General features: G+C 38.8%; 1 protein-coding gene across 1 annotated transcript in view; it reads left to right on the forward strand.

Annotated features, from left to right (window-relative positions):
* Nucleotides 1-1,485: 1,485 nt before the first annotated feature.
* Nucleotides 1,486-18,941, forward strand: part of TBC1D30 (TBC1 domain family member 30) — a gene marked incomplete at its 5' end in the record, with an annotated part of 82,873 nt that continues 65,417 nt past the window's right edge. Inside the window, 2 exons of the mRNA XM_079715311.1 lie at nt 1,486-1,924; nt 6,517-6,681. Coding sequence (XP_079571437.1) covers nt 1,486-1,924; nt 6,517-6,681 — 604 coding nt within the window. The remainder of the gene's footprint in view (nt 1,925-6,516; nt 6,682-18,941) is intronic.

Genomic DNA, 18,941 nt, shown 5'->3' on the forward strand with positions numbered 1-18,941 from the left:
TTCCCTTATAGTAACTCCAGTTTCTAAAAGGGTCCTATTGCTCTCACTCTATGTTTACATGTATTTTGGTGGTGATGCCAAGGGACACCAAGATTCTACAGGCTCTATTATGAAAGTGCCTTGAAAAGTAAAAAGTGTGTTGAATAAACAAAATACCACCATTGTTCACTAGGTGCTTTGCTGTTCCTTTAAAAAATATGGCAAGTATTTAATAGCATTAGGAGATAGACAAATATATACGCATCTGTACTGAAAGCCAGACACTTTAAGCTTTAAAGAAAGTTCACTTTATTCTTTGTGAATTGGCAGTTATTCAGCCTCTTCTGTGCTTCAGCACCCTCATCTGAAAAGTGAGGAAAAAATAGTACTTACCTTTGTAACTGTATGGTGACATATGTGAGCTAGACATATTGTGGTGATCATTTTGCAACATATACAAATATCGAATCATTATGTTGTATTCCTGAGACTAATATAATGTTATAGGTCAATTATGCCTCAATAAAAAAATAGTGCTTACTGCTTTATAGGGTTAAAGTGAGAATTAAATGGGATAATTCATGCAAAGAACTCAGAACAGTGCCTGGCACACAAAAAGTTTTCAAAAACATTGACAATTATTACTAAATTCACAAAAATATCTACAGTGGAGGGGCACTCAGTTCTTCCCTTGAGGTGCAGGGTAAAGATACATCTCTTAGGATATCAGGTGAACTTTTGATTTTACTGATAGAATCAGCTGCATCAATTTATTAGTTTTGCCTTCTCGTGACACGTATTAAATCCTCATTCTCTGTTAGGTCTTGTGCCAGGGTATTAGTTGATTTTAATCCAGTACTTGATCTTTCACCGAAGGAAAAAAGTTCACAGCGTTGTTAAATCTCAAGTATATGCCAGGTCTTCAGAAAAGTTATTGTCAGAAACTAAACTAAGAAAGCCTTTAAAGGCGCCCAGATCAGGTGGGAAGGTGAGAAGGGCTGGGCATTGGGCCCGGAGTAGGTGAAGGAGGGAGCTCCCGGCCTCGGCCTATTGATGGACGCTTAGAACTCTACCGGGCACTATTTCGAGCTGGTGGCTGAATAGGATGCTAGAGCTGCCCTCTTTTTGAGTTAATCACGTTCATAAAAGTGCAGGTGGCAGCAGCCAGAGCGCCCTTCCCCCTCCGGGCTAAAGGCTTCATCCTGATTCGTTCTGGCCACATCCTGCTCCTGGACGCTCTTCAGAGATCGCTCCCGGGCGTAGGCTGGCCTCACCTGCTGCAGGTGTCCCCAGTTATCGAGCGGCGTTGCCGCCGCCCTATCCTCCCCGCCAGGGGCCGAGGGGCGGCGGCGCGCGTACAGACCCGGGGGGGAGGTCGGGCGCTTGGGGGATCCGGAGGCCGCTGGCGCTGCGCCCGGCCCAGGACACCCCCAGCGGGGCCGAGGCCGCGCCTCCTCCCGGAACTGGCCGGCGCGGCGTGGCGCCGCGGGAGGAACGGCGGGAGCGATGGAGGTCCTGCCCGCCGGCGGGGGCCGGACGGGGCTCCCGCAGCCTGAGGTGAGGCCGGAGGACGCGGGCCCCAGAGCGCCCCTGGTTGTAAAGCTGCGAGGGGCGCCCCCGGCGGAGCGAGCGCGGTGCTCCCGGGACTCCTGGGAAGGCGAGGAGGACCCGGAGCCCGGCGAGCCTCGGGGCAGCTGCACGGCGTCCCTGGTGAGCGGGTTGCTCACCGAGCTGTACAGCTGCACGGAGGAGGAGGAGGCGGCCGGCGGGGGCCGCGGGCCCGGGGGCCGCCAGCGGCGCCGAGACAGCCTCGACAGCTCCACGGAGGCCTCGGGCTCCGACGTGTTCCTGGGCGGCCGCGGCGGCGCCGGCGACTCCCGTGTGCTACAGGAGCTGCAGGAGCGGCCGAGCCAGCGGCACCAGATGCAGTACCTGTGGCAGAAAGGTGAGGGCCGGGGGAGGGGGTTCCCGGCAGCTTCCCGGAGCCGCGCCCCCGCTGGGACAGTCCGCGCTCTCCGGCTCACCAGCGCGCACCTGTGCTGATGGGCCGTGCGCCCAGATGTTAAGTTTGGGACGTCTCCTTTGACCTGGCGCGGCTGGCCACAGTGTCACGGATTCATGACTAAGTTCTTATTGTCCCCCCATCCCTTCTCGAGTTGTCGAGTGAAGCATCAGTTATCGGAATGGTACCAACGGGCCTCCCCCCTCCCCCATCCTCCTTGTGTTTGTGGGGGCCCAGGGGGAGAGGCAGTCCAGGTTCTAATTTCACCAGAACAGCTGTTAAGACATGTTTGGAGTTTCCGATTTGTCTATCTGAAGTTACCTAGAGGGCCCTGGGAGAGAATAGAGGCGACTCTTGGGGCTGGTTTAAAAAAAAAAAAAAAATCCACTTTTAAAAAATTTTATTTTAAATCCACCTTCCTTGGCCACACCACTGGGAGAGTGTTTAAATAGGCAGAATAATTCGATAATGCAGTTTCTAAGCAGAACGTGTGAAATCCATTTCTCAGAACGTCTGGTTTCAAGAAGCTCACTAGGTGGATTTTTTTCCCCCTTGAGTGGAGGATTAGTGGAGGGCCCTAGGGCGTTGTCATTATCACAGCATTTAACTGCCAGTACCTTCAGTTGGAGAGGTGATCCCAAAATGGCGTTGGCTTTGGGGGGAGAGGCTAATTTGGTTTCTTTTGTTATCAGACTCTGATGCTCTGTCCTAATTTTAGATTTTTTTTTTCCTCAACTGTTCATAATAGATTTACTTTCAGGCACTGACACAGTTATTACAGTTGTCTTTTTGTAGAGATATATCAAGACCTCAATTTACAAAATGAAGTGAGGTGTGGAAAACCATGCTAAGCCACCATAACATTTCTTGAGTTAATGTCCTTGTGCTAAATTACCAGGAAAGGGAGGAACAAGAATACTGTGGATGGATCTGCTGTCTCCTATTTGTAAAGTCAGTCCAGCTGGTGCGGGGATGGGGTGGGGTCTGGGGGCAGAACCTAACTAGAAAAGTAATAAATTTCCCTGCTTTCTGAAATCTCTGTAAACAGCTTTCAGCTTCCTCTTTTGGCTTCCTGGTGAGGATTTTTTTCCCAGCTGATTATTACAAATGGCTTCCACCTCCCCCCACCACACCCCCGCCCCGGGACTTTAGCTGGAATTGTGCTGTTTAATTTTATACAATTATTTGGCTGTTCTCAGAGTGTTTATGCCAAGAGTTCTGCAGGGCAGTAGTTCTTTCAGAATCCAACAATCAATTTTGAAGACTTATGATTTGGCTTTCTGTTTTTTACAACGTTACTTTTCATTACGGAGAGAATTTTGTGGATTAGTGATTTCCTTTTGGAAGAGGAAATTTGGCAAGCTAAAGTTTAAGGAAGACGTCACAATACAGCTTTGGAAATACAGATTTCAAATAAGTGACCACTCTACTAATCATTCATAAGACCTGTAAGAGTCAGTTTTGCCCAAGTCTCAGTCTTTCTGCATGGTTAGCTATCTGCTAATCTCTTCTTTCCTTGTAGTGGACCCTATTAGGATGTACGTGATGCCATATTATGATAGTCCTACACACACAAACACACATAAACCCCTTTTCCTTCATCGATAAGCATCATTAGAGTACTAAGAATAAGGAATCAGGTAATGGAAACAGCTGTCTACTTAAATAATTTTACAGCTTATTAGGTTATTTGATTTTTTTCAGGGTCAAAAAAATACCCCTCCTAACATAATATGTAGTTAAGACTCTATAATGTAGATAACCTGTGTATTAATTCGCTCTTCCCTCTGATAGGGATTTTGTTGTAGCACCTATTTAGATATTTAGCATGCGTGGGTCATTTATTTACGTGAGGCACCAAAATGGTTTCTCAGGAAATCTAGGCCCTCTTTTCACTGTTGTCATTAAGGGTGTGAACTTTGGAGTCAGAAAGCTTGAGTTAATATCCTGCCACTGTTCCTTACTAGTTGTGTGACCTTGGGCAAGCTCTTTAACCTCTCTGAGTCTCAATTTCCTCACCTACAAATAGGGATAATAATACTACTACTTCATAGGCAGAGAAAAAAAAATATTATATCACTTATATGTGGAATCTAAAAAATAATACAAATAAATTTATTTACAAAACAGCAACAGACTCACACACAGAAAACAAACTGATGGTTACCAAAGGGGAAGGGGGTGGGGAGGGATAAATTAAGAGTATGGGATTAACAGATACGCACTACTATATATAAAATAGATAAACAGCAAGGATTTACTCTATAGCACAGGGAACTATATTCAGTATCTTGTAATAACCTATAATGGAAAAGAATCTAAAAATATATATAACTGAACCACTTTGCTGTATACCTGAAACATACAATATTGTATTACAATACAATATTGTAAATCAGCTATACTTCAGTAAAAGAAAATGCTACTACTTCATAGGGCTGTAGTGAGAGTTATGTAAGTTAATGGGTGTGAAGCGCTCAATAAATGTTAGATATTGTTTTTATTATTATATACACTGGAATTCCTTAAAGAGGAAATTATTCAGTTCATCAGTTGATGATCTCCTCATTTTTCCTCATTTATTGAACACTGTGTTAGGAGCTATGGCTGAAGCTGTAGGACATAATAAAGATAAAGGAGACTTTATTTCTGTCTTCCAGATATTTATATACCAGCAGATGTTGCTGTAAAAGACATTTTCAAGTTCAACATTTTCAAGTTCAAGATTTTTCCATTGGACAGTACATATCATTCAGAAAATCATAGAGCTCTAGGTATCTGAAGAGTCACCGAAAATGACTCTTTTGTGGAAGGAAAGTGTAATTTGAATATAAGATGATGATATCCTTATCCCTTTTGTTTCTGTTAATATAGGGAAAAACTTTAAACATTCAAATTTGCTCTATTTGAAGGAATCTGGGATTGAAGAGTCTCAGGTGTCTTCCTGTTGCTCGATTCTACATTTAATCATCCTCAGAACCCAAATGTTTTCAATTAACCTAAGTGTGTTCTTACTTCTCATTATATCTCACACATTTGAACTCAAGGTGAGAGAAATAGCTGGCTGTTGTTTTCTTCTTAACAGTAATTCCTTATTCTTACTTTAGTGCTCTTTATTTTTTTTTTTTTTTTTTTTTTTTTTTTTTTGCGGTACGCGGGCCTCTCACTGTTGTGGCCTCTCCCGTTGCGGAGCACAGGCTCTGGATGCGCAGGCTCAGCGGCCATGGCTCACGGGCCCAGCCGCTCCGCGGCATATGGGATCCTCCCAGACCGGGGCACGAACCCGTATCCCCTGCATCAGCAGGCGGACTCTCAACCACTGCGCCACCAGGGAGGCCCAGTGCTCTTTATATTAATGTTTATAAAGGCTATTCACATCTGTTTTTCAGAATAATCTTGTAGAATTTGAGACTTGGAGCACTGCCTTGCCTGAGATCACACAGATAAGTGGATTGATCCAAAGGCAATTCTTTTTAACTCAAGGTCAAATGCATTTTCCATAATGAGGTCAATCCAGTATGACGGCTGTTAAAGCAACCCTGACCCACTTCTCTGACACAGACCCCGACAGTTCACTTCCTGTGATCTCTGGAATGTTTTTCTTACTTTTGCACACTTCTTTTCTTCTCTTCTGATCCTCTCTAGTTTCTCCAAATCCCTTTCAAAATGAGTAGATCCAAACCCCACACAGGACCTCTAATGAGGGCCTAGCCTGTGCCACGCCAAGTGGAAGGCGTTGCCTGCCTGGCAGGTCACAGTATGGTGACTAATGAAGTACGCCATTAGTCATACTAATATGCAGTATGACAAACGAAACTCCCCAATTGTAATGATTATTCATATAAATGTTGTGGTCACTTCTGATTCCCAAGTCTTTTTTCATTTGTAGAAAAACTGCTGTTGAGAATATTAGTTTTATAGATACGAACTTTTATTTATCTGTTTGAAGGACATATTTTCTACCATATTTGAAGATGAAATGTTGTACTCATTGTCAAGCTATGGGAAGACTGTATATTTAAAACAAAACCATTATCACTACATTTATCTATATTAGAAAATGTGGTAATATTACTTACTTTGATCATTTACAAAAGTGAGTGATTTTAAAAAACATTTGTTATCAGCTGTTAGACTTATCATGGATTTAACAGACTAAATATTCTTTTCCTGTAAGCTTACCATCTGAGCACTTTAATGATAGAAAAAATACATGCCAATTTTAAGGCAATGAAACATAAATTTGAAACCAGAGCTGGATATCATAAGAGTCTTTGCTTACATGTTACAAGTAGCCTCAAGAATAAAATTATCTTACAGTCTTTGCATGGACAGGGCAAGAAATATTAATAGATGAGTGACTTATTTCATCAGAATCTTTTAGCTGAATGTTTACATGTAATCCTGGGTGAGAATCCAGGATTACTTGGTTTAAATGGATGTTCCAGAGATTTATCTCATGATTGGTATCACATTGGAATTTGTATTCCTCTCAGGGTATTTATTGTTCTATTTTCCTTTTTCTTTACTGATAGACACAAATGAACTGAAGATGATCCTTCGAGAGCTAAAGTACAGGATTGGCATTCAATCAGCGAAATTACTTCGGCAGCTGAAGCAGAAAGATAGGCTTGTGCACAAAGTACAGAGGAACTGCGATGTTGTGACGGCGTGCCTGCAGGCTGTGTCTCAGAAGAGAAGTAAGTGCTGGATTGGGGTAAGCCCTTTTGCCACATGGGACCAGAATGTTAGTGAAGCCACGTCAGTAGTCATTATGCTTTTGAATATATGTATTGAGAAGTTTTAATACCTTCAGAACTAAGAACGGTGAACAACTCAGACAGCTTCCGATATTTTTCAGTTAAAATGTATATTACGTGTCTGATGTTACAATGTAGTTAGTTTTATTATTCTAGATTTGAGGTAGCACTTCACTTTGACAATGGTTATTTTTGCCTGATGCTACATAATGACTAAAATCTTTTATTTTTAAAACAGCAGCAAAGAGACACAACCTAAAAGGCATGTCTCTACTTTCTTGTGCTGTGTTGCTCTAATAAGTGAATTGAACAATTGATTTAAAAGAAGGAGACTCTTGGAACAGGATCTTACAACTTGCTCTGAAATCCGAAAAGGACAAAATATTTTAACAAATTAAACCTGTCTCGTGGGTAATCCATTCATAAGTAAGAGATGCATGGTTTATTAACTGAGTTAAAAACAAAATATTAACTTACTAATCCATGTTAGATACTGGATATAAAAGCTTGTGAATTGATTTTTAAATTCTCCATGCAAGAGTTTTATGTTTTATTCTGCTAATGTTTCCCTATTTTTGTTTTTTATTTTTTATTAACATGCAGCGTGGCAGAACAGTATGTTCAGGTATGGTAAACAGAGGCACGATAATGTGTTTTGACAGAATGCCCGTGGCAGCTTTTTAGGTGCATGTGAAAGTAGCCTTTTCTTTTTCCTTTACCCTGTTACATTTTGTATGTAAAGTGACACTTCCTAGAGTTTTTTTTTTTTAATTCCAAATGAAGATGTGTCTGTTTTCATAAAACAATTTTTAGGGCTTGATTAGCTTCAGATAATAAAATTAATGACTTAAATTCCATTCTTATGTTTGTTATTAAAAGAAAATACTGTTTTCTTCCTCTCCTTTTATTATATCACTGTTATCCCCAAATTATTATTATGCTGTTTACTGAGGAAGGTTTCAACCTAATGTGTATTAAACGGAATACTTCTTTATTGTTATAATGATGTAATAGTCCATACAAGAAGCAGGAATATAATTGAGTAGACTGGTTTTGAATAGGGTTTCCCCCAGAGCCAGACACTTGTCTGAAATAGGTAGAGAAGGAGGGTAGAGATATATAGATATACGTGTACATATATAGATATACATGTATACCATATAGTACATGTATATCTATATATGTGTATGTATACAAAAAGTTGTCACGTGTTATAAGTATTTGATATTTTTCCATGGATTCTGGTTGATTCACTAGTGTCCAGTAAAAATGGTATTATATTCCCTTTTTATTTTGAAATGTTTTGATTTTGATTTTTCTCTTCTCAACTGTGTTTTCATCTTCCTGTTATTATTGTTTGTACCAGAGGTTAAAAGCACAAAGTGGTAAATGCATGGATTTGGATGTGTGGGAAAGTATAAGGGGGGGTGTTGGAGCCAGTGTCAGGAGACAGAGAGGAATGTCAGGCTAGCACAGGATCACAGGCTGGTAAGTACCAGAGACTGATAATCATTTAGAATTTCACTTTGCTTGACTGATGAAAGGGCTGGCTTTTATGTCTTTTTAGAAAAATGTGTCCACATGCCCCCAATTTAATTTGTGGATTTGTGGGTGCAGCACTCCTATGTATTTTAGATTTTTGTCTCTTTAAGTCCAGAGTTTTGCATGTCAGAGAATATGGGGTTAATGGCTCCTTTCCTTGGATTTCAGTTCTCACCTGGGTAATAAGACTCTATTAAATGGAACAGAATTTTTTTTTGTTGAATTAAGAAATAACAGTGTATTAGAATTATCATTCTCATCATATGATAAAGTATTATGATGTAGACATTGTTAGAAATTTGACTAAATGGTTATTTATCCATTTGAGAACTCCAGAGGTTAGATTTTTAAAATAATTAATTAATTAATTAATTTTCGGCTGCATTGGGTCTTTGTTGCTGCGCGCAGGCTTTCTCTAGTTGTGGCAAGCTGGGGCTACTCTTCGATGCGGTGTGCGGGCTTCTCATTGCCGTGGCTTCTCTTGTTGCAGAGCACGGGCTCTAGGTGCGTGGGCTTCAGCAGTTGTGGCACATGGGCTCAGTAGTTGTGGCTCGCAGGCTCTAGCACGCGGGCTCAGTAGTTGTGGCGCACGGGCTTAGTTGCTCCACGGCATGTGAGACCTTCCCGGACCAGGTCTCAAACCCACGTCCCTGCCTTGGCAGGTGGATACTTAACCACTGCACCACCAGAGAAGCCCCAGAGGTTAGATGTTTAGTGACTAAATGCCTGATTCCAGTACTTACCCATTTGTCCTTTTTCCTCAAAGTCAACTAATAACAAATATGTTTAATTAGATTAGTCACTGAACTTTCAGTTTAGTAGTGACTGTCAGTGATGCATTGAAATACAGCATACATGTTGAATTGTTTGCATTTAATGTGCAAAAGGCAGATAACCCCTATTTTCCCCTTCATATGGATTCAGTGCTTATGATTCTTTCTATAAGTGACTTTTCCCCTTTTATAACATGCTGTAGAATTAAACATTTTTTTTTACATATACATGAAATATTTTTATTGTTGTTAGGTTTACAAAAACAGGGTCATATTATAGAATTAAAGTTTTAATCTTTTATTAAAATGGATTATTTACTGTTGATACGCTGAAGGGGATATATTAAATTTGAAATAAGAATCATAAGTGGATGATGATTCAGAAAGTGTGGATTATGAACCAAAATGACTAGATCATTTTTATTTCTAACACAGGTGATGTAACTGCTTGGACTTTTTGATTTTCTACACCAAGCCTTATGGTAGAATCCCTTTATTTTCAAATGGGTGAGAATAAGAGCAGGATCAATATTTGCCTTATAGCATGGCAGATTTTTCCCCTAAATTTTACAGTTTATCTAAGGGTAATCATAGTATAACCACTTCAATATTAATCTTAAAATTAATAATAAGAATAGTATCAGCAGCTACTGTTCACTAAGTATGTGCTTTATGCGAAAGTGTTGGTTTTATCTCTCATAGCAATTCCAAAAGTATATTGTCTTTAGGCACATTTTATTGGGAAATTGAGATTCAAAAAGTTTAGGTAATTTGCCTAGTGGTTGAGAAGGAATTTGAAGATAGGTATCTCAAAACTTCACTCTTTGTATGTAAACATAAGAGGGGTCTGCTTTTTCTTAGCAATTAGATTGATACTTCTATAATACTGGATTACTGTTGGAGCAATAAGAAATTTGTAACATACGAAGGATATAATACAGAGTTTCAGGTTTATTAGAATATACTGCTTTAGCATAGTTTTCATGTGAAGTAAATACTTTATCTTTACTTGGCCAGCTGGATTATGGAACAAATGTAGTGTGGTGTGCAGGAAAATCTACCCAAAGGCATAAAGATGATGGGAAGAATAAGGTGAATATTTGGCCGGGAGTTTGATTCTGATGTTTAAGTAGTTAAGATTTCTAAGTAGTTTGCTTATCCCGTGGTTTAACTATTTTTCCTGAAAACAGAAGGGAGGCCATCTTAGTGATCAGCATTGCCTAGTTCTACAGTTTTCTGCATTGGTATATTAAATGTTTGTTATGCTGGTTGAGTTTGTGAAAGGTGTTATAGATCAAGTGATTGATCTAGATGATTCCAATCTAGCAGTGATTGGAAAACTGAAAAGAGAAAAGCGTGAAAAAACCGTGAATGTAAATGGAAGTATTATCTTTATTTTAGCCTGGTCTATAAGTACAGGAATTTTAGGCAGCTTACAGACTCATTTTATTAATGTGTCCACCCTGGCATCCTGAAAATGTAATTAAATCTTGCTATCATAAATGCCTGGTAGAGACTGATACTTTGTTAGATAGTGAGTGGTCTTTGGTCTTCTTTTTCTATGGGTCTCTTCTCTACAGTAGTACCTTGTCCTCTGCAGCAGAAGAAGGAATTTGTGTGACCCTGAGTTTGGTATCACTGACATTCAACATTTTCCACTAAGAAACAATTCTCATTGTTTTTTAAAAAATTATAAAAAGTAATGCACCTAACCAGCCATCTACTCCTAGGTATTTACCCAAGAGAATTGGAGATGTATATTCCCACAAAAATTGGTACATGAATGTTCATAGCAGTTTTTTAAATAATAGCCAAAAAATGGTAACAACCCAAATGTCTGTCAATGGATGAATGGATAAACAAATGTGGTACATCCATATGATGGAATATTATTCAGCCATAAACAGGAATGAAGTTACTAATTCATGTTACAACATGGATGACCCTTGAAAACATGATGCTAAGTGAAAGAAGCAGGCACAAAAGTCCACATACTTTATGATTCTATTTGAAATGTTCAGAATAGACAAATCCATAGAAATAGAAAGTAAATTAGTCATTGCCAGGGCTTGCGGGTAGGGAGAATAGGAAATGACTGCTAATGGCATGGGTTTCTTGCTGGGGTGATAAAAATGTTGTGCTGTCAGATAGTGGTGATGGTTGCACACTTCTGTGAATATACTAAAAAACACTAAATTGTACAGTTTAAAGGGGTGAATTTTATGGTATGTGAATTATATCTCAACAAAAGTGTTAAAATATAATAATAAGGAAACTTTGGAAAATACGTGTAAAAAGAAGAGGAAAAACCATTTTCTAAAGACAGTCTCTTAATGTTTTTGAATTTTTATTCAAGTGGTTTTTTAATATGAAGTTTTTCCAAAGTTGGTGTACTGTATAATATTTCTGTATCCTGCCTTTTTCATGTAACATATTATAAGCTGGTGCCATTGGCATAAATTATCATAAACATAATTTTGAATGATTAATGCACTATTTTTCAGTCTACCATTTTATTTTGTCACCACATTGTAATAGTGACAAATCTCCTTTCAGTTGTGAGTACAGAAACACAACTCAAACTGATTTAAGCAATAAAGGAAATTGATGGGCTTACATAATTAAAAGTCCAAGGATGTGCCTTCAGGTGTAGCTAAATCAGGTAAATACAGGTGCTCAGAGAGTATCTTTAAGAATATGACTTCATCTCTTAGCTGTGCTTTCCTCTGTATTGGACAACACCAGAATGGCCAACAGCAGCTCCAAATCAGCAAACTCACCAAAAAGAACATCTTTTTCTGGAGCTCCAGAAAGTCCCATAATTTACTTTCCTTGACCTAGTTGGGTCACATGCTTACTAAGACTCAACCCTTTTTTTAATGTATGTAAGAAGGGGTTAAGGTGATAAGTGCCATAGGGGAAAAAAAACCAACAGGAAAAGGCAGATTTGGAGTGGCCAGCAATTGGTGTTGGTGTTGTCAGTCCTTTAAATTTTAACTCTTCTAGTGAGTGTTTTAGTGGCTGCGTGATTTTCATTTTCATTTTGCTGATTACTAACGTGGTTCAGCACCTCTTCATATGTTTACTGGCTAACTGTCTCCTAAGAAAAGGATTGTCTCCCTTTTCTTATAGATTTGTAGGAATTCTTTATGAATTCTGAATATGAGTCTTTGTCAGATACATGTGATGCAAATACTTCTCCCACTTTTTTGGCTTGCATTTTCACTCTCTTAAGAGTGTCATCTAGAGGGCATCTACGAACATTCCATTGGGAGTCATTCTTTCCTATCAGGCATCTCACCTGCTGCTTTGTGTATTTGGTCAGATTTCTGGCATGTTTCGTTTCCTGTTGTTTAGTAAAGGTGCTGTTCCTGGGATGTACTAAACCAGATGTTTTTTTTTGATTTTTCCTTTTGATTTAATATACTGAGAAAGAAATGGGGCTGTTAAGATCAATTTTAGGAGTGGTGTGTGTATTAAATAGCTATTCATTCTGGAACACAACGACAGGATTGTAATAAAAGGAGATGGAACAGTTTAAAAAAAAAAAGAGTGTCGTATGATGAACAAGAATTCTTAGTTTTTATGTAGTCCAATTTACTAGTCTGTTAGCTTCTTGCAGGGCCAGCTTCACGGGCACGTGATCTGTGCAGTCACGTGATCTGTGCAGTCACGTGGGGCCCATGCTCATTAGGGCCCTACACTTGGTTTAATGCTCTGCTGTTGCTTTTCTTAGTGATTTTTGAACAAGGGGTCCCACAGGTTAGGTAACCAGTCCTGCCTTTATTATAGCTGGTGCTTTCTGTTCTCCCATTATATTTTCAGGAAGCTTTATTATTTTGTTTTCAGATCAAGAGCCACCTAGAATTGATTCATTTTGTTCACATGAAATGAGAAAAGAGTCAAATTTCATTTTTGTCCAGAAAAAAAAAATCATTTTTGTCCATGTGGACATCTAATTGACTCAGCACGGTTTATCAGAGACCATCCTTTTACCACTGCTCTGTGGTGTGATTTTTATATAAATTTCTATATGTGTGTGGGTCTATTTGGGGTCTCTTATCCTATTTTGTTGTTTTATTTGTCTATCCTTGAGCCAATGCAACACTGTCTTAATTACTGCGCTTTTATAATAACTCTTACTCTCTGATAGTGTAGGTTCTTACACCTTGTTCTTCTTCAGGACTGTTTTGCTTATTATTGGTTTTTAGGGGAGAATTGACATCTTTACAATGTTGGGTCCTCCAATCCATAACTATGGTATTTAAAATTGTTATTCAAATTTATTTGAATAATATTTTACAGTTTTCTATGTGGAGGTCTTACATATCTTTTAGTATATTTATTCTTAGGTAATTGAGTTTTCTTGATGCTATTTTAAATTGGTATCTTTTAAGAAATTTATTTTCTATTTGTTTCTAGTACATAGAAGTATGATTGTTATCTGCATATTGGTACTGTATCCAGTAATCTTACTTTTTCTTTTGTTGATTCTAATACTTTATCTGTAAAATCATTTGTTTTTTCTAAGTGCATAATCTTTATCATCTGTGAATACTGTCAGTTTTATGGATTTCTTTACCATCCTTTCATTTATTTTTCTCATCTTGTGTACTGGCTAGCACCTCTGGTTTAATCTTGAATGGAAGTAGTGAAAATAAGAGAATTTTTGTGTCATGTACAACCTCAGAAGGAAAGTTTTCTTTTTATCATTTCACCATTAAGTACAATGTTTGCTGAAAGTTTTCTGTAGAAATCCTTTATCAAATTAAGAAAATTCTCTTGTACAGTTTGCTAAGATGCTGAATTTTATCACATACTTTATTGCTGTATTGAGATAATATGTTGAATTTTATATTTTTGTTGAATGTTAAAACAACTTCGTATTCTTAAAAAAATCCTACCTAGGTCATGATATATATATATATATACACACACACATATAATATACACACGCATATATACACATATATATACACACACAATATGTATATGTACGTACATACATATATACATTGCTAGATTTGGTTTGCTAATATTTTATGATTTTTTATAGCTATGTTCATGAGTGAGATTAGCTTATAATTTTCCTTTCTTGTAATGCTCTTGTCAAGTTTTGGCAGTCTCATAAAAGAAGTTACAGAGTACCCTCTTTTTCCATTCTTTGGAAGAGATTGTATAAGACTGGAATTATTTCTTTCATAAACGTTTGGTAGAATTCACTGGTAAAATATTTGGGCCTGAAGTTTCCTTCATAGGAAGGTTTTAAATTATGACAACTTAAAAAAATTATAAGATTATTTGTATTTTCTATTTCTTTTTATATCAGCTTTGGTAAATTACATACAATTTGCCCATTTCATGTGAATTTTCACATTTATAGGCATAAAAATTTTAAGAATTTTTTTTGGTTCCTTTAGTGTTCTACAATATTAAAACAATATCACTGATTTAAATAGAAATTCACTTACTATTTAAGATATCTATTATAGAATGCATCACCATAAAGAAGAGTATTCTAATTACATGTATATATATTAAAAAAATAAGCAAAATCTATGCATGATATCTACCTATGAAGACTGAGTAATAAATATTACTGGCACATTAGAAGCCCTTGTGTGTTCCTCCCTGGCTGAAATCTCCTTTCTCCCCTGCGTTTGTGTTAATTATTCCCTTGCTTCTCTTTATAGTTTTTCTGCCTCTTGTACATATTCCTAAACAACATATAGTTTTGAAAAGCTGAGTAGCAAGCCCATGCCTAGTTGTGTAGGGAAAGGGTAATGTTGCTGCCTCTGTTAGAGAAAAGCTCTCAAAAGGTAAACCAAACCGTTCCTGGGTCACAGTCTGATGTTGGATTCCTCAGAGAATTCACAGGAGCCCCTTCTGGGGGAGTCAGAAGGCAAGTCCTGTGGCATCTGCCAGGGCTGTGTTATGGGCTAGTTGATGAATGATCAGCTAAGCTGGAGGAGGGGACTGCTGCTTATTTGAAATTCGCCAACATGGCCTTGCTCTTGCTCTCAGAAGTAGGTCCAAGCAGAACACTTTTGTGGGCATGGAGGGGAGTGGAGAACAGGCACTGTATCAGCACACTGTGAGATAAACAAGCACAGATGAGAATCTGGACCAGCTCACCTGGGCATTCTCTCTTCGAGTTAGAAAGAGGGTCCAATAGCAGGAAGCATCTTGTGTTGACTGCAGTCAACACAACTGTTGCCGGTTGTGCCCTGTCTGATGCACACCTATGATCTTGGGATCTCTCTTCACTCTCAGCCTGGAGGCTCTCTTTTTCTCCTGTGTTGGATCTGTTACTTCCTGTGTCCTGTGTTTTCTTCTTTCTTTCTTTCTTTCTTTTTAAAAAAATATCATTGCCCATATCTCCTTGAGGAAGGGTGCCTGTGAGGTAAATTTTTGGAAATTGTGCAGGAATGAAAATATCTTTATTATATCCTTGCTTTAGTTGACATTTCTATACCTGTTTTATTGCCTTTATTGTTTTATTGCTTTCATTGTTGGTCTAGAGAAGTCTAGAGCCTTTCTGATTCCTTATCCTTTGTACTGGACTGTTTGTTTTTCCTCTTTGAAAGCTTGTGGGATCTTTCTTTGTTCTTGGTCTTCTGGAATTCACGATCATGTTGCTTGGTGTGGGTCTATTTTCACCCACTGTGCCTGGGTCTAGACGGCCTCTTTTGATCAGGAAACTATGTCTTTCAGTTCTAAAAATTTATGTGAATTAATTCTTTGATGCTTTTCCTCTCTCTTTTTATTTTTTCCTTTTTCCTCTTTCTGGAATTCTATTGTTTGGCTGTCGGAACGTCTGGACTAGTTTTGTAATACTCTTGTCTTATTTTCTATATCTGTTGTTTCTTTTCCTTTTTTTTGCTTTACTTACTCAGAGATTATTGCAACTTTATTTGCCCCTCCTGTTATTGAGACCTCTTTTTTAAGTTGTTAGTTGAATGTTTCAGGTATATATATGGTATTCTGTTCTTATTTCCTAGATGCAATCTATTTTCTTATTGCTCTAAGGATATTAATGATAGAGACTAAAACAGACAAACAGAAAATAACAATTTGGAGGAAATAGATTATCCAGGGAGGAAAGAAACCTTCAAAATGCTGTTATAATTCAGGTCTTTCCCCGGATATCCGGTGATCCCTGACTGTCTGCTCATAAGTGTGAGAATCTAAAAGAATGAGTTGAACTCTGAGCTCGCCCAGTAGAGCTTGTGGACTTTGAGCTTTACTGGAGTGTCATCTGGATGGGCCCTTTCTTATAGGGCCCCCCAGGTCAGTGTCTCCAGGTTTTTCTTGTGGAGCTGGTCAGAGTCCTCAGGGAAGAGTCCTCTGACTTCCTGCCCAGATGGTGAAGGTCTGTGGAGCTAAGAGCTGGGTCTCTGCATTCAGCATTCAGTGTGCATATGGTCACTGGATTCCCTTTGTTTTAGGTAAGGTTCCCACCCTCAGCTGGTTGTCCAGCAACTCTCTGTTTTACCCCTTTTCAGAAATGAAACCTTCAGTCTTTTGCGGGGATGTCCAGCCTCATGAAGTAGAGGAGAGGATATAGGGATCCAACTGCTTCTCAACAGCTTTCTCCCAATTCTCCTTATGAAGCCTGGCTGCCTGTCTCTGAGTCTTTTGTGGAATATGTGGTGTAATAGAGGTTGGATTTCCACTTTCTCGTGCGATTTTGGGATTTGGCTTTCTAGGATCTGCTAAGTCAATTTCTACTTGTCCATGTTTTTTCATCTTCAAAATTCTACTGCTGTTGTCTCTGATGCTTTTTTTTTTTTTTACTTCTTGGTCCTTGTGGGTTATGATAAACAAAAATCTCTTAGCTTTATTTTTAGTGGGATTTTGGTGGGGACCAAAATTAGATGGAATTTTTTTGAATCTTCCTTCTTAACCCAGATGTATGTATTCCTTTTTCATAAACTCATTTGTTTTGCTGGATGGAAAGAAATTAGTATTTTTTCAGCTTTATTGAGATATAATTGACATATAAACAAGTTAGCATTTAGATTAAGGTGGATGTCCCTTAACTTTGGAACTTGGTTGCAGAGTTGTGACTTTTGGTATAAATTTGTTAATATTGATAACAGATTTAGGTTTGTTTTGATATATAATTAGCAGCGTGGTGTGCCCTAAAGTAAGACTATGACTAGGTGAAAGAAATTGGATTATTATTGCTTACAACATATTTTAGCAACAGTTTCCTCTCATTTCCTTTAAACTCTTAGTGCCTTGCAGCTGAATTTTTTTTGTCATAATTTACTTATTCTTATCCTTAATGCAAATTTGTGAAATATTTGAAAGTACTGTATAGCTTTTGAACCTCTAACTTCTGAGAGATTCTTTTTTTAAAAAAATAAATTTATTTATTTATTTTTGGCTGCGTTGGGTCTTCGTTGCTGCGCACTGGCTTTCTCTAGTTGCGGCAAGTGGGGCTACTCTTTGTTGCAGTGTGCGGGCTTCTCATTGTGGTGGCTTCTCTTGTTGCGGAGCATGGGTTCTAGGTGCACAGGCTTCAGTAGTTGTGGCACGTGGGCTCAGTAGCTGTGGCTTGCGGGCTCTAGAGCGCAGACTCAGTAGTTGTGGCACTTGGGTCTTAGTTGCTCCGCGGCATGTGGGATCTTCCCGGACCAGGGCTGGAACCCGTGTCCCCTGCATTGGCAGGCGGATTCTTAAACACTGCGCCACCAGGGAAGCCCCTGAGATATTCTTGTGGCTTTGGAAAAAAACAAAACTGTTTGTAGCTGTTTCTTGTGCACATTACAGAGAGAACTGGTTTTTAGAGAAAAACATCTGAATCTCAAAGTCATAGTAATTTAGAGCTAGAAGAGAACTTAAATCTGATCTCTGTTTACTCCCAACCTTAGGGCTGGGCAAAGTGAGGTTGGAAGAGTTAAGAGTGTTGCCGAATATAATCTGCAAAACAAAAAACCGAATCACTATGATGTGCACCTAAATCTAACCCAGTATTGTAAATCAACTATACTTCAGTTAAAAAGAAAACATTGCAGGAACTCACTCTACTGGTTGGTGACTCAGTCAGGGCTCCCCTGCTTGGTGGTGCCCTTGCTATCAGTTGTGACAAAAGAAAACTGTATATACAGCCAGCAGGGGGAGTTCTCTTTCTCTTTTAAGCTTTCCTAAGAACCGTGTTAAATTTACGTTCTCTGTACTGTCACAGCTTGAATCCTGGTTCTGCCACTTCCTCAAGGTGCAGTCTCATGTAAGTTCCTTGACATCCCTGTGCTTCATTTTTCTCATCAGTTAAAGAAGGGACATGATGATAATACCCACTTCATAGGGTGGTTATGAGAACTGAGTGAAATTATATAAAATGCTTATAGAACAGTGTCTGGCCATATTACTTACTATTATTGCCATTATTTCTGCTGTGGGGAGGTTTAGAGGCTGCCCTTTCTACCAGCATTTGGATACTTGTCTTTTGAAGGCAATTGAGAAGCTTGGAGTTGGGGTTCCTCACATTTAAAAAAATTGATGGGATGGGATTGTTTGAGGAGGAGATATTAGATGATCATAATTAGGGATTTTAGACTTCTTTAGCTCTTTGGGAAAGGATGGCTTACTCTTGTCCAATAACATGCGAGGAGATTGCTCCTCGTTTATGTGTTTCAGTTGAAAAGATGATAAGTAAACACATTATATCTGAAAGTAGGCAACTGCCTGTGTGTACAAGGACAGTAGGGTCCAAGGTGAGAATCACCCAAATCCTCCTTGAAGCACTTCAAAAAAGAACTAGAATGAGAAGAAGGACAGAAATGTGTTATGTAGCCAAGGGTAGGTGGGCTGGGGAAATATTCCAGGCAGAGATAATGGCGCAGAGGCTGCGAGGACATCAGGTACTTAAGATAGTTT

The sequence above is a fragment of the Hyperoodon ampullatus genome (genome assembly GCF_949752795.1).
Source record: "Hyperoodon ampullatus genome assembly, chromosome: 11".
NCBI classification, from domain to species: domain Eukaryota; kingdom Metazoa; phylum Chordata; class Mammalia; order Artiodactyla; family Ziphiidae; genus Hyperoodon; species Hyperoodon ampullatus.